This window comes from Seriola aureovittata, chromosome 3, assembly GCF_021018895.1.
Source record: "Seriola aureovittata isolate HTS-2021-v1 ecotype China chromosome 3, ASM2101889v1, whole genome shotgun sequence".
In the NCBI taxonomy this organism is placed as follows: domain Eukaryota; kingdom Metazoa; phylum Chordata; class Actinopteri; order Carangiformes; family Carangidae; genus Seriola; species Seriola aureovittata.
The window spans coordinates 12,611,419-12,634,802 of NC_079366.1; the positions used below are offsets into that span (position 1 = coordinate 12,611,419).

Here is a 23,384-nt window from a genome sequence, read left to right on the forward strand (position 1 = left end):
GGAGGCTGTTGCATGTGTTTGTAAGTGTTTTGCTGGGGTTTTGTGGGGGTGGGGCGGGGGGCAGATGGGGCAGTTGGATGCTATAAATGTGACCAGTGAGTCAAGTTGTCAGGCTGTCTGCTTATCTGGTTACAGTGCTAGTGGGTGGAGATGTGTAACGTGCTATAACAAGTAGACACGCGAAAACAGTCTTCTCTCATCCATATTTACACGTAAACTTTCAAAATGCATTTTGAGAATAGCTTTCCATACTTCTCCTTTCTATCCATCTACAGTGGCCGTGTTTACACTCTCTGCCTTGTCTCTGTAAACTATTTATAAGGAGAAAGTGGATGTGTTTATAAAGAGCAGCGGCTAGGCTTCAGCAGTCAGAGAACAGAGGAGTTCCCCTGATGAAACAATACTGCTTTTAGTAATTCCTCATTTGGTGATTCATGTCTGGATACCCACTCATTACTATGTATTATAGTCCAGATTAAGTTTAAAAGGATCATAACTGTTTCTTTATTGAGATGCTCAGTGTCTCATATCTGCAGTATCAAGGTAATATCTTTCTGTAATGTTTCTGCTCACTCTGAAGTCGCTTTAAAAGATGAAATCGGTAAGGGCATTTCACCTTTTAAAGCATAAGAGCATCCATCCAGACATAATATTTTCCTGCAGTAACATACAGTTTGTTTTATTGCACCGCAGAATATGAGTGGAAAAGCCCTAAGTCACCCCAAAGGCCCAGGAGAAGGAACATTACCTATCTATTGGGAAAAAGGAAACACAAGCTTTCATAAGTGTCATACTGTGTAAAGTTCCCCAGGTTTACTAATCACTGTAATCATTGTATCACCAAAAACTATTTTCATGGCTTTAAAGACTTCATGGCTTACTTGAAAATGCACTCCGAATACTGTCATCATAAAAGTATAAGACAATATTCTTGCACAATGAATTTAAAAAATCTAAAATAAGTGGAGGAGAAAAAGAGACGGAAAATGTACTTTATTTTATATATTATATATATTATATGAAATAGCAAAAGATTTGCTGATAATTCCCCTACAGTAAATCATGTTGGTATGTCTCTGTTTATCTTTTTTAAGCCTTGGCCCACTTTGAGTCTCTTTATAAGAATTGTGACCCACTTCCCCCTGCAGGCGCCAGTGAAAGTCAAAAAGTCCTCACAGCAACAAAAGTAGAACTTGAGAAATAACTGCGAACCTGCACACACAACAAGATAGCATATGTATGAGTGCAGTCTCCAGCTGAGGGATCAGTCAGTCACCAAGTACACCCACCCACTTATGTCCCAGAAGGCAATGTAGTACTTCCCCTCCACTGCTTCTGAATCAAATCCTCAAGGAAACAATAAAAGTCTGCCTTAATTCACATTAATTTTTTTTTCCCCTCTTCCCATTAGTGCTGTACTGTTTTGGATGTTTTTTACACCCTGTTATTGTTGTAGCTTTGGCCACCACTCTTATGGGTAAGGATACGATTCACTCATCGTTTTACCCAGTCAGATATGGCAACATGAGGAGTCCAGCTTTACAATAAAATCCACAGCGCATTGCAAACAGAGGCTGCCAGGTTTTAAATTGGTCCGGTTTATCCAAATTATATAAAAGCACTACCAGTATTTGGACTGGAAGTTGATGCTCCTCTACTGTCCATTACAATCATCCATTCATCCAATCAAAAAGTAGCAGTCCAAAATGAATGGATATTTGGGTAAAAATGTATCCAGTTTTCACCTCCAAATAGGTAATCTAGATAATTGGATAATTGATAAGAATTGGATTAAAATGGAAATGTTCAACACCTGTTTGATTGTGATGCTTCATTAACTCCATTGTAAAGCTGTTTTGAGCCAATATTTATTTATACTATATGGGAGCAATTCAGTTAGATCATAAAATATGTCCACTAGTCAACTAAAGGTTTTCCTGTCATGATTGACAACTATATCGAACGTTTACCATTGGACGTCCAAAGGGAGACAACATCTTCTATGCTGTAAATTGCAGTATGGTTCGTCTCTCCAATGTCAGAGGAACGTTACAGTATGCAATTATGGACAAATTGCAATTTGTCCGACAATTTGTCTCTTGTTTTCAACATGAGTTTTTGACAACAATTGGAGCCAATGACTTTAAGAACGGTGATGCATTGACAAGCACTGTTGACTGTATTGCTCAGTTTGCACATTCTTCCCGTGTCTGCATTAGCGTAGTTCTAGACCTCCAAATTTGAGTTCAGTCTGATCATCAGGCTAAAGATATTTGCATGGTTCTCCTTTCCTAAAATGCAGGATTGGTGGCTTGGTAACTCTAAATTGCACATCAAAAAATCTAGATTTGACAGACAGTGACCTGTCCAAGGTGTTTTCTGTCTCTTGTCCAATGTGAGCTGAGACAGGCTGGAATTGCTGGAATTGCCTTACTTTCTTTGGAATATTCTTGGGATATTGGATGCCACTATGAAATATTATTGCCTTGGATTTGTAGCTGTGCTTGGTCAAAATATTTTAACAACATACCAGTCTATTTTGGTTTGAAGGGCTGTGCCTCATAAATGCTTTGTAAGCCTGATATAGAGCCAGGGTATTATTGACTTTGATGAGTACCATTCATGTTCATGTGTGGCTGGAGATCATGACAACATATTTCATTCCTGATATTACAGTAAATTTAATTAATTTCAAGGGCTGAAATGATTATTCAAATTAATCAGTTAGTCAATTTGACAGATAGCTTTTTGACAGATAGTAATTAATTGTTAACTAAGTCATTTATTTATGAAAAATAATGAATATTTTCTTTCATGTTACAAAAGGGAGGAATTTATTTAATTTTTTTCATATAGCATGATGTCCATTTTTCACTCTCCAAAGATTCTGTAAACAAGATTTTAAATAATAATACAGCAGCAAGCAACTATTCAAACAGTTGGCCCTTTCTACCTTTACAAACACACGGGCCCCGCCCACTTAAGAGATGGCCCCGTGCAGTAGACAGCCTTCAGGTGAAAGCAACTTCCCAGACTTTACTCCACAGAAGAAACCACATCTTGGTCTAAACGGGCCTCCAATAAAGAAAGAGTTAAGCCCAGAGCGCAGGCGGACTGTTCATAGGGACTACCGGCTCAATTCCCGGTCGGCCGGTGGCCGGTCAAAACAGCCATAAAGTTTTTAAAGTTTTTATCGTCTCCTTCTGTGTTATTCGTGCCACCAGCAACATGGGTCAAGTCCAAAGCTGAATTCCTTCCCGCAGTCCCCAATGGAGCCTATACTGGTCTGGCTTTGCCAAGATGGAGAGCCCTACGAGCTGCTAAAGAGCACCAGCTTGACTTGGAACTGCCTTTTCTTCTCCTCCATGTGTAAGTAGCTTAATGTCTACTAATGTTTCGTGTTTGTTTTCATTAGTGAAGGCCTCAAAAGGCAAGGTAAAGTTAGCTAGCTTGCCGTTACTGATATTCTGAATTTGTTTGGCAAATGTAGCTATTGCAAGCTGGCTAACTGTCAGCACTGCTGTGGTTCATATCACGGCAATGCTAGCGTGGGCTAATGGTTGTGGCTAGGTCGTATTTGTTGGCTTTCATGCACACAAGGTAACTTTATTCAGTTGTGCTTCGTGTTGTGTGTCTAGTGGCTGCTTTCACTGGGCTTCGTAACACCTTGCTGACTGACAACGAGAAGGGACGGGGTCTGTAAACGAACAGAGGCCGGAAGTGAGCCTGCCGAAGCATTTGTTTTGGTCTGAGATGCTGGTGGTTTAGAGCTACATCTACTGGTGACGATCGTTTACAGAACCTCTAATGCTTTTTTAGACTGAATAATTAATCATTCAATCAAAAAAACTATTGACAGGTTAATCAATAAATCAATAATGAGAATAATCGTGAGTTGCAGTTTTACTAATTGCTACGTACCTATTATGACATACACATACCACATTTAATGTCATATATAGTACAGAAATATATTTAGTAGCACTGTTTTCTCAATTTAAAGGACCACACACCAGCGATTTAGTGCTAAGTAACAATAAATATCCTTTTAATCAAGTATATAGTGGATGGCTCAATATTTTCCAAACCTATATTTATGTGATATATGTTTATGATAATAATGAGAAATTATTTTGTGTTATTGAAATGAAAACCTGTGGAACCATCAGTTATACAAGGAATGTAGCCTGTTATATTTCATGACCTTTCTTCTCATAAAAGATTACAGCCTGATCTGAAAACCAAACTTTTTGTCCATATTTATATCCATTATCCATTCATTGTCATTTGCAGTCAATAGTGTTGGTGTAGTGCTGGTTAAGGTTCGGGTGATTTGATGAGGGAGGACAAATGTGTGTTTGTGTGTGTGTGTGTGTGTGTGTGTGTGTGTGTGTGTCTGCTGAGGTGCTTGGGGGAAGTGCAGTTATGTGCGTTTGCTTGTGTTTATACTCGTGTGTCACACACATTCACCCTGTGGCAACCTGCATAAACAATCCACAGTAAACTCTTAATCAATTGAGCTCTCTCACAACTCACTTTCATTTTGAACAATTGCACCGATATAATGACTTCCATAGGAGCAACAACCCCTGACCTCACGGACATTGGCTGGTCCAACCTTTGACCTTTGTTGCTTTGAGACAACCACACTGGAGCTGTAAATATAGGCGTGTGTCCTTCGGGGCAACTCTGGCTATTCAAATATCTTCCATGGGAAATAAGCTCTTCCTGTGGACTAATGATGTTGACAGAACCTGAACCACTAAACCTTATTGACTGAAATCACAGAGGACACATAGCTACAGTTATCATGGCTTATCATGACCACTTCCCAATTTCAGGGATAAGGTACTTACTGTAACATTGATTACAGGCAAAGGAGAGATTGATGACTTTCTGGAAAAGTTAATTTGTATATTAAATCACAGTGCAACCGTCTTTAGTCTAAATTGACCTGAGCTCTTTTGTCTTTACAGGCTTGAGAGGTGTTGATACAGCCAGGTCCAGTCTAGTTTTAGGATTGTATACCAGTGAGATCTAATTTATGAATACTGCACACACACAGATCCTGATGTGTAAACCATGTGTGCAACAACATGGAATTCATAATTTGGTGATGTAGTAACTGACAAGCAGAATCCATTATCTACCTGATGAAGGAGAATGGTGGTACCTTTCTGTAATTAGTTATGAAGAGACAATTTGGATAGTCACTGATTTTAATTGGCAATTTAAATTCAAGTGTGTTATTGAAGTGTACCTGCAATAATAAAAGAAAACAATAAACTGCTGTTCTTAAAAGGATTTGGGACATTTCATGTTGTACATTTCCCTTAGACAGCTTTAAATTAAAACAACAGGTGGTCGTTCACAAAATTTTGTTTTTCTGGCTGTTATGAAGATGTATAGCAACCTCTGCCTGCTGCTAGACCGTTGTTTTTTATTTTTTTATCTTGTGTATTGTTTATTCAACAGAGACTTCTGGTTTTTGACAACCTCATTTACCAAAAGTTCAGTTTCAGCATTTAACGCGGAGTAGTTTAGATGTACTTGGGTTAATCCTTATTACACTCAGAGGAAATCATGAGTTCTACTCTCACATTTGCAATGAAATAAAGATTTAAAGTAGAGAATGGTACCCATCCATATCTGTAGACAAAAAATTACAGTTGTGTCTCATCTCTGATCCTATTCTCACTATATGGTATTTTGACTATTTTTTTAATCAAAATATGTGCTAGCTCATAATATGATTCTGAGATGACTTAACTTATTTATGATAACACTTTGATTGTGTTGCTAGCTTTGCAATACATCGAGGGGATTTATTAAGAAAAACTTGATACCGTATTCCTGGTTGTTGCGTCAGGCAATCCCATGAAAGCTGGGTGCATAAGAAAGTTTTCAACGCCTCTGCATTTTGGGCTCCACAGCATGCGCATTACAGACATCCTCTGGCTGATGGTGTTAATTCAGGTCTGAAGGGCCATTACTGTCTGATGCGGCTCCAGCCTTTCATCTTTTTCAATTATTTTAATCTCATGTTCTCAGTATTTTGGGGGAGTTTTTCCTTTCCTTGATAGAAAACCATTGTGTCCATTGAGATATCGAGCAATACAAATAACCATGACCATTGACCATTTATCATAGGGATAAAAAAAAAAAAAAAAGAGTAACTGTTTGAAATGTTTTTAAAATCTTTATATATACTTCAGGTTTTTTTACCCACTGGATAAAATCAAAATCTAATCATGGACTTAATAAATCATAATGAGGAAACTGTGTCTGTAAAACAAATCAAAAAGATTTGTCAGCAAAATAATACGTTACAAAGCACAACAAAAATATTTTCACTCCTTTCATGGAAAAGATCAAACACTTTGACACTTTGTATTTACAGGCTTAGTTGTACCATAGTTATTACATTACATGTACATTATTGATATGTATATGTTATCATTTCACTGAAAATACTCAGAAACTGACAATTTAAGAATTGCATGTACACAATAGAGGTTTAGAAGAGTGTAGAGTAGAATTTAATGGATGAAAATTGTCAATATGATTATTCAGATCACTTATTTTTCTCACAATTTTTTGTTAGTTATTTGTTTAGTAATGGAATTGTAAAAAATCTTTAATTCCTTGGTTACAAAACCAGTGGGTGAAAATCTGTTGGTTACAGTTGCATTTGCCCTTTATATTTTTTACATTTAACTTTGATTGTGTTTCTGTTTAATAGAGTTGAAGAGACCATTTTCCATATATCGGCTTAGGAGTTGGGCTCCTCCTGTCTCTCATGTTTAACGAGTTTATCAGGTTATAATCACAGGTTTAGTCATGTGACATTTGCTTGTTTTCAGATAAGCTGCAATTCTGCAGACATTTTACAGTAATTGGATATGTTACACTACGCCATGAGGATCTGATTTTTTTTTCACGTCATAGCAGATGAAAAGGGTTAAGCTGCAGCTGCTGCTGGCTAAATCCAGTCTTAGCACAGTGACAGATGTCACCCTAATGGATGCCTGTGGTTCCTGGATCGACAGTATGGCAGCGATATCAACAGGGAGTAAGGAATCAAGCCCCCTGCTTGGAGAAATGTCAGCCATTTTAAATTTTCAAAAAGAACTTGGTAGGAGAGAGAGTGCCTGTGGAGATGGGATCTCTCAGGAGGAAACTGCATCAAGCATTCCCATTCGCTCTGTAACCTCACATAATATTAAACTAACATTACTGCAAATGAAACAGTGATTCCCTGATATAAATGAATGGAATAAATGATATTGCTCTCACCATTGATGATAATTTGTGACAATAACAGTTTCATTATAGTAGTCCGACCCTCTCCCTCAAAAGACAATCACATCAGCAGAAAACTGTACACAAACCATTATTACAAGATCTCCAAGATTACCAGAGGCGATGTATGACTTACAGCATTGTCCAAAATAGCTCTGAGAAGCTTTTATTTACTAAAATTACAGCTGAGAAATTGCTTTTCCAAGTAAAATAAACTTGCTGGCTGGAAATGCTTTGTTATGACTTAGGGTATATCAGGTTTAGGATAAAGATAGCTGAAGTGTGAACTGCTGTGTCATCTACTGTTTGTCACACCAGCAGATCAGGTTACAAAGACAGAACCTGAGTTGAGACCACAAAGTGTTATTTCATCTGTCCTGCACAGCATGGTACCGATGCTAACAAGCATGTTGGCTAGTCCTGTGACTATATGGAGAGGAGGCCCTGCCATTTTCCTCTCAATTACCGCAGGAGATATTACACCACGACGAGACAGGAGGGACAGGGAGCGGGAGAGGAGGGGCACAGCTTACTCATGGATGAAAATATCAGTGAGGGTCCATGGCATTCAAATTCACAGGGCTTAACAGCCCGGGTGATGGACAGAGGAGAGGGGTGAAGAAGAATCACTCAAATTCAGGCGTGGAATGGGGAAACAAGGTAATCAGACCAGTATGGCATAACAAAGATACCTCACACACACGCAGAATGAAAATAAGTCTATTCTAATTCAAGGCTTCCCATTTCTCCCCCTCAGTGACTTGAATGACAACTGGAGAGCAGAAACTTTGCAACGACCACACGCCCTCTTATGGATCTGTATGTTGAAACACACAAGGCAACCACCGGGACACTGATTCACAAACCAACTACTAAATTAAACCTCTGCTAAAATACCGCTGCTAAAATATTCAACTGGAAACAAACTATGAAGCTGATGGTAGTCAGTCAAGCGTGTACTACACCGAGAGTGAGTAATTTGAACTTCTAGTAGCCCTCTTGTTTGGAGACAAGACAACGAGCCCTCCAGAGTCTGGATGAGCATTTGGGAGCCTGTGGGTTCAGTCAAGCATTAAGTTGGCTGATGCAGATTTCCTTTAACACCCTGTGGTTGCTCGACTGTCTGCCAGAAAGTTTCATAGCCGATCCCATCAACCCCACATCATTAACTAAATACTTTGTCTATGAGGAAAAGCAAAGTCTGTTTTGCCCATTCAACCAATTCTCAGCTTATATTTTACATCAAACCACGTTTAATGTAAGAGTTTTTGATAAACCGCGATAGCTGGTCTCTAATTCCGATCTAATACAGATCACAGTATTTCTCTCTGAATGTGACCGAAGGTACTTTAAAACTTTTTCTTGAGGATTTTGTATGAACCACCAAACCAATCAACAGAATAACTGGATCTGCATACAAATGTAGCAATTTTTTGCCATAATAGTGAAAAATCTATCATGCAATGGCAGAGGTGTCAGATTTAGCAAAACAACATCACATACCTACATGATGACACAAAATGATTTCTTCTTGTCAGTTCCTGAAAAATTATAATTTTCCATACACGATATAGCAATAAGAATACAGAAATATTGAATATAAGTGTATTTTCTTGCGCTATGATCATAAAAATCGGTACCAACAAAAACCCTCTGAACACAAAGGCAGTAAATGCAGAAACAAGAGTCATATTAATTAACAGCAATGCATACAGTGTGATCTCACCACTGTTTTTACACACACCAACTGTAACAGTCTGTCTGACTTGGGTAAGGAAATCATTTGTTCAATACATCGTCCCTGAGCGAATGGAGAGCAAACTACACAGACAGTCTGTACAAAGAATGTTTATACTGATACATCACACAGCATACTGGAATGTACTGACATTACTGTGTGCCTTGACATGGTTGTTGATATATACTGTATATCTACAGAATCCATATTCATAGTGTGTCATAGTGTGGCAGTGTTTCAGAGCCATAACACACTTCACATACTGTAACACACATATATATCACATGACTCACATACAAGCTTGAGAGAGGTTACTCAGATGCAGTAAAAGTATTTAAATGGCAGTTGAGAAGGCTTAAGACTATCAAAGGTGTACAGATTAAGTTAGCACCAGTTGTGTTAAGTTACAAACAAATACAATACAATAATATTCTGATTACAAACAACCACGTAAATCACTTCGTTTTAGCAAATAATTTTGTCTCAGAATAAAACAAATAAGTTCATTTTCAAAACACTATACAGCTACTTCGGAGGAAAAACATCATTGCCTGAAGTTCAACATTTAGACTCTTTATTATATTGAGCATCAAGTCTACAAAAGGTTCCTCCTTTTACCCTTTTATCAAGTGTTAAAGGGGATATTTGTAAGTTTTGCTATTGCTATATAGCCAACGTTAGCATCAGCAGTTGTTTACTTACTAGTCTTTAGGAAACAGTATAAAACGTATTTCCTTTTCTCACCAACAGCTGTCTGTAGTGGTGGAAAACAACCCAGTTGTTTTGCTACATCTTTTCTTCTATTAAAGTTGGCATGCTAACCAGCTAGCCCCAGCCCAGTCAGACAGTCACATTCCGAGAAGCAGCACTGCTCAGAACGCGTATTATAACCTATTATAAACGCAGCAATGGCTTAAGATCTTTGCAAGACTAATAAGTAAATGGCTATTAACTCTGGCTATGTAGCAGTAGCAAAACTTAGCTCCAGTAAGTGACTGTCCTTTAAGGAGTGCCAGAACTTCAATTTTCAGCCTTTCTGTAAGAGTAGAAGTCACTTACAAACAGTGGGTATCACATTTGAGAATGAAACTCTTAAAATATTGCTACAAAATGTCCGCATCCACATTTTAAAGATATTGAGTCATATAATAAAAAGTTATTTTGATATCAGTTCCCCTCTTCCTTCAAATGAAACACAGATTGGCACTTTTCTGTCACAGAGGGACGCAAGAAAAACAATTTTGAGCTCTGACCTTTCAGCACCGCTGCTGCCTAAACAGCCCCGGGGAGGAATTGTCCTTTTTCATCAACTATACTAAATCTAGTGCGCTCCATCAAGCTTATTGTTTTACACAGCAATACACTCCTGACCTCATACCGGTGTGGTCCTCCTGTTTACTCCGTCTTTCAGATCTTTCTGGAAGCAGTTGTGGACTTGTAAAAACCCAGAGTCCCTCTCAGGACTGTAGGGCCCTGCAGTCCCACTACCACCCTTCAGAGGGTCCCTACTAAGGGCATACAGGGATATATCCCCCATCGGCAACCCCATTGCCAACCCTCCTCCTCCACCACCACTTCCTCCACCGATTTTCATCCCCACCGGGGAGGGGTCGCGGGATGGATCAGTCGACCTTGAACTGGAGCGTGAGCGCCTTCGTCTGTGGCGGTAACTTGGGATGCGAGAGTAAGGTGAAGAGGAGGGTATGGTTTTCATGAAGTCGTGTTTGGCTCGGAAGCGTGTCTCTTTGTTTTTCTCGATATATATGTTGACGGCAAGAACGCCCACCGACTCGGCCACGATGAAGGAGAGGGCGCCGAAGTAGAAGGACCATCCGTAGTTGTACTGGTTCTTCTTGTCCTCATCTTTCTTGTCACTGGGATCGCCGGCGTTGCTGGAGATGTAGACGATGATGCCGATGATGTTGCTCAGGCCTGAAGACGGGACGGATGGGAGAAGGCAAGATGAAGGGAGAAATGTTAAAAGGAGAGATGAAAAAAAAGCACAACACATGGATGTAAAATGTCTAACGCTTAAGCATAAAATTGAATGATAAAGCCTACAGGTTATACCATATTATACGTGCATTTTACCACTGTTATTTGGTGCTGCGTTTAACAAGTGGCTGTTTCAGATTGGGTTCACATACCTATAACTATCACATTCAACACCTGACAAAATTGGCTTTAGATCTCTTATTGAGTAAAATTCTCTTGTTTGTCGCTTCCAGTCAGAGACAAAATGGACTGAAGAGGAAAGGAAGACACACTATAAGGCTTTACGACATACACACTTATTTTGTCGTACAGTCTCTCAAAAACAACAAAATATACCCAAGAAAAAAAAACAACAGTTGAAATACAGGATAAGTTAGGGCAACCATAAAAGGAAGAGACCAAACTTGATTTGCCACACTGACACTAAAGGGAAAACCCTCTTGTATTGTGTCTGTCTTCTTCTGCCTGCTGATATACTTTCCCTCTGTCTGCAGCAGTGTTCAGACTCTATTTGTTCTTGCCCCAGTTTGTGTTTATCTGTAGTGTACTGCCAGTCTTGTCCTACCTGCAGCCACAAACAGGATGCCAGCACTAAGCAGGATGTTGGTCTTGCGGCTGTAGATGCGGCCCACCCCGACACACAGGCCACCCAGCATCAGCAGGATGGTGCTGAGAATGGGGAATAGGCTTGATGCGCGCACTATACCTGTTCATAAAAGATGCAGAGTGAGAGTGTGGCGTCAATACAAATGCCAAAGACAGTGAAACAGTGTATTACGTATTTTGTCCACCAGAGAACGCTGACAAGTAAATCTTTTCAATTGTGAAATGTCCTGTTAGCATCAAGTATGAATCTTGGTCACAATTTTTTAATAATCAAACTTAAAGGATCCTTAAAAAAAAAAAAATGTTTGATCATGTTACGCTTTCATGTTGATTAACAAATATTAGCCAATATATTGTCATCAAATTTTTAAAAACCCAAATATCAATATTGATATCAGCCTAAAAAAGTCATGCTCTACTGAGCAGCATGTGACTCATATATGATGACATTAATGTTAATAAAAGAAATACTATAGTAGTATTCTGTTTGTCATAGTAGCAGAAATAAAACAGTTGTATTAGTCCTATTATTGACGGTAATAGTTATAGAAGTATAAGGATTTAATTTATATATTCACCTCATGTTGATATTATTCTTATTTTACATTATTCCATTTAAACATTAGATTGGATCAGAATTAGATATGTTCTTACAAAATATTGAAAATTGTTAATATTACATTTCCAGAGGATTGAAGTCCTTTAAACACCTGTATAAACTGCATTCTACTAACACATAAGGAAAATTATGTCTTTTCCAAAAGAAGTATTCAACTATACACTTACAATACCACTTCCATGTCAGTTGATGGGATTTCTGAGTAGCCTAACTGGTCCTGAAAATAACAATATATGGCAGGCCTGGCTGACGCATGTAGTAACTCTGCTGTAAGTATAGAAATAAAGGGGGTGAAAGAAAAGCAAAAATTGCCTCAGATTTGACGGATGAATGCATGTGCAGATGCTACAGCCTAATTAGCAGATGTTTCTGCCTTTCGATGACACTAACCAAGTGATGGCAGGATTTAATTTCCATGAGTTTATTGAAATTCATCAATATAGACAACAGCAAAGATAGGAACAGTTGTCTAGGGGGACAGGGCATCAAACTGGAAACCAAATGTGACATGCCAAGTGAAGCTGATATGAAACCTCAAGCCAAAATAGATTAATTAATTAATAACCCAGGCTAGCCAGAAAGTTTAGACAATTTTCAGTGTAAGTGCTGGAGTGGCATCTTTTCCTCATGCCTTCATTATATGTCAGATGTGCTCTAACGTGGGTAAAGTCGTGTTTTAGACAAGCCCTCTTACTCATCAGCACAAACACACTTCATCATCTCCGTAGCTCCAATTACTGTCATGACATCAGGCTTTTATGTGGGAGGGAAAAGGGTGTCATGAGACATTAAGTGCCCTTGTGATAACTCCATCACCACTGAAAAAAAAGGGGGTGAGATAGTGGATTAGGTGTGTGAAGCGTTTGAAGATGAAGAGGTTGCAATGACTTACGTAAGATGTACTCAGAGCTGTCTGTATCGTAGTCATTATCCTCTGGAAAATGATTGATCCGAAAACAGCTTCCTTTGTTGATACCTACGGAGAAGCCAAGAGCACATCAACTGTAAATGTGACTGATGGCCATACGCAGGGAAGAAACGACAGTTAGAGGAAAACACTGTGTCTTTATAATAGAGCTTGATACAAGAAGCTCCAATTAAGACAGATATGAAAGAAACTACATGCTGACCATCCACTGATTCAACATGCACCTTTCATGAAATTGTAGAAAAGTTTTTGGTAAAGTACATCTAAACTAGTGCTGAACTGTCCTGTTTTCACCTCTAACCATGTCAGAAACCATTTGAGGATAGGCTGCTGTGGATCTGAGATTCTGAAGTTCTCAAGCCCTCAGGCACCTTCTATTCAAAGACCCAGTCTCCTCACTGAGAAAATCTTCCCTCCACTTTTAAGAGAATAAAACATTGGGGCATTATGAATATTGAAAGGTTAGACTTTGAATTAAAAGTCTGACGCCTGATTTTGCTGCTGCTTCCCGTCATTTTGGTCTTTGTTATTGTGTTGTTCTGTATCTATGCTAGACACCCATACACACCTGTGGATGCATCAGCTGACATGAGACTTGTCTGTAGGAAATTAATGGCATGTCTAAACACATGAACTAGACTTAACATACCATGAATTTTCAGATCTACTGTGCAAAAAAATGTGAAAAGTCTAACAAGAGCATGAGCTCTTGGTTATTCTTGTTACAGAAAAAGAAATTTCAATAACCATGTTGCATTTTCACAGTTTGGATGTTAAGGTAGGGTCATCCTCCTTCAGTGGGCAGATGAGCTTAAAAATATTGCACAAATCACAATCATATTTAGTCCAAACCATGCCTCCTGCTGTTAGTCATGCTGACTTAATTAATCATCGAAAAGTGCTAATCTGATAAAAGTTCAAATCAGAAGATATATGTTGGTCACAAGTGTTAAAATGCCAAGATAAAGTGTCTGATTTCTGTCAGCAGACTTAATTAAATAGGAATTCAATTGTTCTTTAAATATATAGAGCAGTGTGTCGAGCGTTGGGGTGACGTCATGCACATCCCCACTGAAGGTTTACGCTATTCCAGTAATTGACAGTTGGCGGCAATAATGCAGTAGTAGTAAAGTGCTAGCAAATTTGCAGAAGAAGAAGACTGCATGAAAACATAACTTTGCTTGTTTACAAGAAAACTCCACAGGAGACCTTTAAAGCCACTGCAGTGCAGGTAACAGTCTGTGACTTGCTGTCGACATCCACCCTCTCCTAAATGTGCAGTTGTAAAAATCAGTGTGAACAGTCACTGTGTCTTCTATACCTGACATGAATCCTGGTTAGCACAGCCTCTGGCTGCATGGCATTTTGTGGTAGACCGCTCATCTAGTTGGATTTGTTTTGGGATGGAGTTGTGTTTTGAGGTGAGGAATGCATTCACCTTGTTTGTTAGGCCATAAAAATACATACACATAATGTGTTTAGGTGAGAGACTCTGAAATAAATAAAACTGTTAGTTTACCCAGGGCAACTTCAACTGGTATTTTACTTAACAATCTGTGTGTCATTTGTCTGCATTTTGTTTGGTTATTGTCTGAGACTGCTGGAAAAGAATGGGGAAAAATAATATAATGAAACATACTTAAGAGTCCAGATTCAGTTTATCTTCACTGACTCCACTCTCTCAACCCCACTCTTTCAGTCTCTTTCAACTCACATCCTGAGCACACTCTAACCACTGTCATGTCTCAATTACCCACTTTTCTCCCATCGCCAGTTCCAAAATGTTTCCCTCTTCAGCCCTCTATCTATTTCCTTTTGATTTTTTTTAATGTACCAAGCACACTCTTTGGATCAATATAGAAGCACAGTCACTGTGTAATATATTCAATACACTAGGTGTGTGAGCGTATCTCACATGAATTTCATATTTATAAGATCAGTGTTTCAAAGTAATTGGATTTTTTTTTTCACAATGTAGGAAAAGCAGTGAAAGGTAAAGGACAGAAAGAAACAATCATGGAATACAAAAACCTTTTAAAGATCAAACAAAAAGGGAAAATGTTGAAGAAAAATTATTATATCAATAAATAACACACAGAAGGCCAGTGAGTTAATAATCCAAGGAATGACGGTGAGAAAGAGGAGACAGAGAAAGAGAGTGAGCTCAGTAGGGGAGGTATCTCCCCAGAGCCCATCTGTCTGAGAGACCGGAGCCCATCTTTTATTACTCAGCATAGCTTCACCATGGCAACCTCCCCCCGGCAACCCAGAATCACATTTCTAGCTCCGCTTCTCAGAGGACGCCTTTGACATCTTACTAATGCATTCACCAGGCTTACACACACACACACACACATTTGGATGCTCCACAGAAACATGTGACACACCACACACACACACACACACAAACAAAGCCACAAAACTAGAAAGCAGCCTTTATGATACACAAAAGCTCATACAATTACTTTAACTGAAAAACACTTGGTGAGTGGATGGCTTGCAGCAAGGATTTGTCCTTATAAAGTCGTACCAAATGTCGTGTGTTTGAAACGCGTCATACCTTTAAGTGCCACTCCAATATGTTCACCGATCAGGGGTGTGTTGCTTAAGTGAGAGTTCTTGTTGTATTTCAGCATGAATGGCTGCAGAACAAGACTTCACTTTGTTTCCTTTAAAAACTCATTTGCCACAAGCACTCACCTTAAGTGAACCTGTGTCTCCCACGAGACACGACACTCATACAGACGTGTATTTGGCACACAGAGATAAGCCTAATTTCTTCGACAAGGTTAGCCGACGAGTCTGTCCTAAGGCTTACCCATTATTTATGTCACTCATTTGACCTAATGCAACTGGTTAGACTCCATCTTTTTCTTTGTTCCTAGAAGAGCTTATCTCTGAACAGGGAAATGAAATGAGCGGCTAGTTAAGGCAAAGAAAAAATCCCAAATGAAGTTAAAGCTTTGATGCTTTCTTTTTCATTACTTTTTCAACCAAAAAGCGGTAGAACTGAAAGAATAATTTTAAATATATTGACATTTGAAAAATGCATTAATCAAAAGAGGAGGCAACTGAAGTTTAGAAGGTGTATCCTGCAGTTGTCTGTTTGATTGAAGTCACTACAGTTTTGAAAGTAAGCCTTTGATTGGGCATCGTTAACACTTTGACTTAGCCAAAGTCTTGGGAAGTTTTTTGACTCAGCTAAGCATCAGGTGTAGATACAGGTTTGCCTTTTTTTGACTTTCACAATTGCGAATGTGGAGTGTGCGTGTGTGTGTGTGTGTGAGAGAGAGAGAGAGAGAGAGAGAGAGAGAAAACAGCAAGAGAAGATGTGTTACTTTCAGTTTCAGCTCTGTATGTAACACCCTTCCAACGATAGGTGCAGGGAAAGAGAGGATGATGGAAAAGACGACAGATATGTAAGATCAGCTAGCTCTCCATCTCACTTCTGCTGATGGTACTCTCAAGGGTTTGAAGCGAGGCAGAGGGAATATGTGTTTTGATCAACTTTACAGGAAATCCATAAATAGAAATGCACTTTTTTAAAATATAAAATTCCACTAATTCCAGAGAAGTAACAGTACAGAGCAAAAGTGTATGCAAAAGTGAGTGTCACTTCTGTAATAGCTGCCCACATACCTTTGGACAAGTGTTGCCTCCTCACTTGGACCTCCCCACCCACAACACTGTCTGATCTCTCTATGTGTCCTTCATGTCACATGGAAACATGGGAGGTGCAAGCTTCCTTCTTTAAAAAAAAAAAAAGTGCTCATGTCATATCTGCATCTGAATAGTCTGTGGTTTGGGACCTGTGATTTACTAACCTCAGACATGTCATACAAATATTCACTTGTGATCAGTGAGGTATGTCAAATGTCTTTTAAAACCACAATGATTTTACTTAAACCATACTTTATTCTGTGGTGTGATCTCAACATCTCAACACGAATGAGCATGCAAAAATATGCATAGGTTCTACAGACAGAGAAGTGTGGAAATAAAATCTGCAGAAACCTTCAGTCATTGAGTGTTTACAAAGAGAATGCTTAAAAAGTCAGCAACTCACTATTTCTAGCTTCCAGTTTGTTACAATTGGCTCTCTGTATCTAAAGCTGTCCTGCAAACCTAAAGGTATTTATTTATTCAGCCTCGTTATATCGTTGGTTTGTCAGTTAAAAGCGTACCATTTTACAATAAGACTACACTTATAAAGGATTTATAAATTGTTTATAATTAGGTTATTCATTTGGTTGTTAACACTTTATAAATCATAAATAAACAATTATAAACAAGTTATACATTGATGCAGGCTCACTATTTGGCAAGATCAAGTTAAGGCTTGCTACTCATTAATCTTACTAATGAGTTACTACCATTTATAACTGGCAAAAGGAGCCTTATTGTAACTCATTAATAAATGTTGATGGGTTTAACACTTAATAATAAGGATCCTTTTAACACTTACAAATGGTAGTAACTCATCAGTAAGATTAATGAGTAGCAAACATTAAGTCGATGTTGCCAAATAGTGAGCCTGCATCGATTTATTAAAAACTTGTTATAATATTTATTTGAGGTTTACCAAGTGTTAACAACCGGATTAATTACCTAATTATAAACCATTTATAAATCCTTTATAAGGGTAGTTTTATTGTGAAGTGGTACCGTTAAAAGAAACAAACATTATCCAGACTGGAAATTTCAGCACCAGTGGCAGTGGACAGCGCCACAACTCGAAGACGTCACTTTTTTTTCGTTTTTTTTTTGGAAGACGTCACTGGTGACCATCGTCACTTAACAACTGATTGATTTCACTCATCTGGCCTCTTTCCAATGAAGCGATCGCGCGCTACGTTGCCTACATTACTGTCCAAACAATAGCGAGCTCATGTCCCACTGTCAGAACCACAGTCCAAGCCTGCTCTGGCGTGTTTGTTGGGGATCATGGCTATGCAGCAAAACAGCCGAGAAAATTAGGAAAGAGTCAGTCTCTTGCTAAAACACACCCCCAACTTATTTCAGTCGAAGCAATTTTATGGAACAAGTTGCCAGGCAACCGTTTTACGTTAATGAGAAAATTAGGACGAACCGATAAATGATTTAAGTACAGGCAAAAATTGACTGCTTGTTATAGAACGTAAAACGTTCAACGGCATTACGTTTCTTTGTATGTCAAACTAGACAAACTAAATCATTTACAAAGAAAACTAATGCAAACGTGTCATTACACACATACAACACACGCACAAGCGCACACACACACACACACACACACACACAACGCCGCCTTTGCGCGCAACAGGGAGCGGTTTCCCTCCAATTTTTCTCTCATCGTGCCCGTGTAACTCTCTACGGTAAATGCTTTTTCATGCATTAAACAACAGAAATATGACTGATAATGATGTTGAACCCCTCGGGCGATTTCCATTTTGGGTGCGTTCACACAACACAAACTGGGATGCATTTGTTGCGAATATTCATGTACTTCTTTCTTCTTTTTTCTTTCTTTTTTTTTGCATGAACGGTCAGCGTTTCAAGTATTTTCACCCGGAGTTCCCAGCTGAACCATTTCTTCAAATCCACTGTTATCCCACTGACATAACATGTCATGACTATTTGACCAGTCAGACCGCGCACATTGCCACTTCCACACCGTAAAACAAAATACTCACTAGCACATAAAAAAGTTTGTAAACTGACGGACTCAAACTCACTAGACTTTATTTTTTACCTTCGATACAGCAGATCCTCCACAGTCCAGAGTGCGTCAGATCGCCTTTGACTTTCTTGGTTTGCATCTGGGTTTCGTCCGTGGTGACATTAGTGGCGTTGCAGATGTACGCACGAGAGTAAAGCCAGTAGTCGGTGCCGATGGCGATGGTCATGAGGCTGAAGGCAGCGAAGGCCCCTACGATGGCCAGCAAAGTCTGAACCCCTCGGTCACACCATGCCATTGCGTCTCATAATGTGTGGACCGTCCACAGCAGCTTACGCACAAGGCGAGGAGCGCACGGTGCCCATGGTTATGGTCAGAAGACGCGCTCGCATCTCGCGGTTTTTCCCTCTCATCAAGTCAAAGCCTTCGATCCTCAACTGCTTAATCGGAGTTCCTCTCCCTCCTAAACTTCAGTCGGAGTTCAATCCAAGTTACAGAGCTTGACCAAAAAGCAGTTTTCGTCTAGCCATGTCTTCATCTTAAATCCTGCCACAGGTGGCTGAAAATCTGGAGACGCATTCCTTGAACAAGTGCAGCTTTAGCATGAATTATAAGGAAGTCGGGAACGTTTATGTCGATCACACATGGCCACGGCTTCTTTACAGTTTACTATTCAATATTAAACTGCAGGGTTTGACAAAGGCTGCAGCATCCTTCATCCAGACCACACCTTCCACGGCTGTAGCCAAGCCAATGGGAAACGGCGGAGTGAACAGCAGCTGGAAGAACAAATCAACAGACCTACACAAACACTCACAGTTAATGTTAGGTAGCAGTAGAATTAAGCCTTTCTGTGAGTAGAAAAAAGTCTTTGCAGTTTGTATATCACACACAATTAAGGCCAATTACCCCACAACCACATATAAAAAAAACACCCATACAGTACATACACACATGCATGCAGTTTCAAACGTTTTTCAAAAACATCTAGAAATCAAGAAAAATATTTTTAAAAACACCATTTCTGACAGCAGAGTGGAGATTAGAGCGATTTGAGTTGTGATTGAACTACTGTAGCAGCACCTTTTAAAGACGCTGAAAGCACCACTGATTAAATATTTCTTAAAACATCCATCAACACCACTTTGAACTTGGAACCGTCTGCGTGCAAGATCACCTCGCTCATAAAAATAGTAAGAAAGTTACAACAAACTGAGACTCTGCGCTCCTTAATGACTACAGTCTTATAAAGTGTGCTCAGGGCCAGGCCTGTCACTTTAAGCCCTCAGCTGTTTGCAGATTAGGGGTCTTTTTTTCAGTGGAGCAATCTTCTTTTTCACACTGGCACTGAGAGAGGGAGGCAACCAGAGAGGGCCTGCAGTGTTTGGCCCTGGCTGCTGCTGTTTGTACTGTTCCATCTCTTTGACGTGGGCCCCATCCTATGATCCCAAGCTCTGAATCACTTCCTGGTCCCTGCAAGGAAAGCAAAAAGAGTGTGTGTTTGAGGGTCTGAATGTGTGTTTGTGTGTGTGGGGAAGGAGAGGCTAGAATTATGGCGAATATGAAGGCAGAAGAAGTAGGATGGTGAGGATTATAGGAGATAAAGTGAGGAAGAAAGGAGAGAAGGGTGGGAGTGATGGTAAAAGGAGAATATGATAAAGAGGTAGGACAAGAAGGTGCTTGCAGGAGGAGTGGGAATATGTTAACAAGCTCACAAGTTTCACATTCTACATCTTAAGACTGGAAAGCATGTTGTGCGGCATTTCTAGCTTCAGTGCAGTACAGTGGGCTCAGCTCTCAATTTGTGGATCTACAGACGTCCGCTGGACAACTCTTAACAAAGGGGGTGAGAGTGGGGGCGTCACAGCAGCTGAGAGGTGCTTTAGGTTGCATCAGCAAACAATAATAAAAATCAAATTTACACAAGTGCTTTCATACCACTGACTGATTTGATGTTGCCATGTTGGACTGTTTCACATGCTGCCTTGTCTCTGATACACACACATCTTTTTTTAGTCCACACTCCCATTTTAAGGTTCTCATGTCCATATAATATGCTGATGTTGATATGACATACAGCACATGAAGAGCAAGAGCATTTAAGGAGCTCTGAATGGATAATGACATATTTAATTGAAAATATATCAAATAGATACAGTAACCCCACAATCGTCCAGTTGAGTCATGGTTTGTTCCACCTGCTATTTCAATTTCATAGACAGCTACAGGCGTACAGGTACAACAGACACAGCTCTTAACTAACCCCAGCTCAGAAGACAAGAAAATCTCCACAAAGGGAAAAATAAATCCTCTGTTCATGAGAAAGAAACATCAGAGGAGGCGATCTAACAAGTTCTTTCCCTTCATCAGGTGTGCACTAGGAGCTGTGGGTTGAAAAGGGCAATTGACAAAAAGATCAAGAGTAAATGTGTAGCGTTTAGTACAAATGACATGATATATAAGATTAAGAAGTCCATTCAGAACAAGTCTCTCTGCATATCAAGTGATCCTTCAAACCCTAACATTGAAATTCTGCAGAACAGATCTAACATTTACCCTGGTTTTCCAGCCACGCTGTCCCACTTCCTCTCAGTCAGTGTGCCTGTGATTCTTCTCTCTGTATGCCTCATGTGGTTTGGCTTTGTATTGTCCTTGAGCTATTTTTGCATTGTGACCAGAGGCGTCTGATTGGTGCTATTTCTGAGTGCAATTGACGTGGGCTTTTCAAATAACCTGTGTAAAGTGGCTGAGGTAATGGGAGTACACAGGGGCCACTGATAATAAGTTTAATTCTCATCGTCATCATGTTCCCAAGTTCTTTTCAACTTCACTTCTTCCTCTCTCCCACTTTCCAGTTTCTTCATTGTCCCTGTTTAACTTGAGAGTGTGTTTTGGCGCAGCTCTCCTGTTCACTCTGGTAATTGGTGTCTCCTCAGCCAGCTTCCTCCTTTCTCATGGTGTTTTCTTCTTCCATGCAGATTGTTGGCCTGCGCCACGAGCATCTCCTCTATGACCTTTTCTGAACTTGCCTTCCAAATTTGACAGTGTTGGTTTTGACAGTCTGGCCTATCCCGTGAAAGAGATTAAAGCTGCATGGCAGCCTGGTGCACAGCTTTAGTGAGTGTGCCAATGTGCCAGGGCTATTTAGACAGGAAACTGTATGCCCTATCAAGGAAGTAATTTGTTATTTCTTTTGAAATTATTTTGTCAAAATTCAGACAGATTTTGGCAAAATTGTAGGGTGAAGACGGTAGCTTCTGGATCTTTTGAAAATCCAATGAGAGAAAGAGTGAGACAGAGGCAAGAAGAGAGGAAATGTTAAAATGTTGAATATGCAAAGGAGATTCTGTATACCAGCTGAGATGTGGAAAAAGTGCAACTCAAAATCAAAGATAATTATTTTAGGCTTCTGGGACCAAGCATAGCAGCAGGGAAGGAGTTCTCAAATGTGTTGTCTAATCTCTCGACCTACAAGATTGAAATGGTAGAGATCAGTACAGCAAGCACCACATTTTCGTAAACAGGACATATGTACATTGTTATACAGCTGACAAATAGGATTCATTTATTTTCCACTGTTCAAACTTGTAAAGATGATGTCTGTACACTGAATGTCTTTAAGAAAACATTCATGCTCCTAATTACCCTTGGCCAGATGAGTGAGGGTTAAAAAAAACATCCCTGTTCTCTTGCTTGTTTTTTGGTGTTGTTCTGGGATGAGATGAAGTGAAGACACCTGGATGCTGCCTGCTGCATCACCAGCGAGACGTTGTGTGTGCAGACAGCGCCTAGAGCAGAAAAGAGAGATAAAGAGCAGATTGGGCTAAAAGAAAGCAAACACAGACTCAGCCCTTAGGCTGCCAGGGGCTGGCTGTGCTATGACAAGCTTTAGTTTAGACCAGCACATTTTGCTGTTTTTCCTGTTTCTTACAGTAATATTAAAGACATAGAGACCTATTTCTCTGAAGGAGCTAAAACTGAATTTTCCCAAACTAAATTAAAGGAGAGAGAGGAGTTGCTTTAAAGGTGACCTTTTCCGATAAAGAGATGAAGAGATGAAGAGATGCATGTGAGCTCCACTGTCACACTAAATTGAGTGAGCTGGCACAAGAAGAGGAAGGGAGACAGAGAAACAGACTTCAGTTTTTTAATTTTCCTACCCGTTTAGCACAGAGTGATATCAGCACCAAGGCATTCAGCCCCTTGGTGGTTTCAGGGTCCTCAGTGCAGACCATCTGTCCCTGTGCCCACTGACTTTTCAAAATCCTCCATCTTTAGGTCAGAGGCAGCAAGCAGTCACTACTGTGGGTGGTTTACAGATTTTAAAAAGGGGTGCATATTGGAGAGCTGATCTTCAAAGACTAATTTTCAAGTCCCATGAGTCCAATCAGGCTTTGAATCCGGCTCCACTACATCAGTGGTTAAAAGCAGTGAGTTCTTCCTGAATATTTCAGGAAGCCAAGCTGTTAAATCTTCAAATAAAATTGCTTTGTTGATAATTGATTTGGCAGTCATTTGGGAATTTTCTCGTTTTAAAAAA

The 23,384-nt window shown here is 39.6% G+C and overlaps 1 protein-coding gene across 1 annotated transcript; it reads right to left on the reverse strand.

The window, feature by feature from the left end:
- Positions 1-8,971: 8,971 nt before the first annotated feature.
- Positions 8,972-21,438, reverse strand: LOC130166957 (voltage-dependent calcium channel gamma-4 subunit-like). The gene is made up of 5 exons (XM_056372827.1): positions 21,401-21,438; positions 18,920-20,317; positions 13,153-13,236; positions 11,601-11,741; positions 8,972-10,972 (listed from the first exon to the last, which is right to left on the reverse strand). Exons 2-5 carry the CDS (start codon positions 19,140-19,142, stop codon positions 10,413-10,415), a joined length of 1,008 nt encoding a protein of 335 aa, XP_056228802.1. The 5' UTR covers positions 19,143-20,317; positions 21,401-21,438; the 3' UTR covers positions 8,972-10,412.
- Between the last annotated feature and the right edge of the window lie 1,946 nt (positions 21,439-23,384).

What these genes read in the sequence shown, in the direction of transcription:
- LOC130166957 (XM_056372827.1), bottom strand. Translation starts at nt 19,142, where the DNA reads ATGGCATGGTGTGACCGAGGGGTTCAGACTTTGCTGGCCATCGTAGGG. An exon ending in CAGCTCTGAGTACATCTTAC is followed by an intron (nt 11,742 to 13,152) that starts GTAAGTCATTGC and finishes TTTTATGAACAG; the next exon opens with GTATAGTGCGCGCATCAAGC. An exon ending in CATCCTGTTTGTGGCTGCAG is followed by an intron (nt 10,973 to 11,600) that starts GTAGGACAAGAC and finishes TCCCGTCTTCAG; the next exon opens with GCCTGAGCAACATCATCGGC.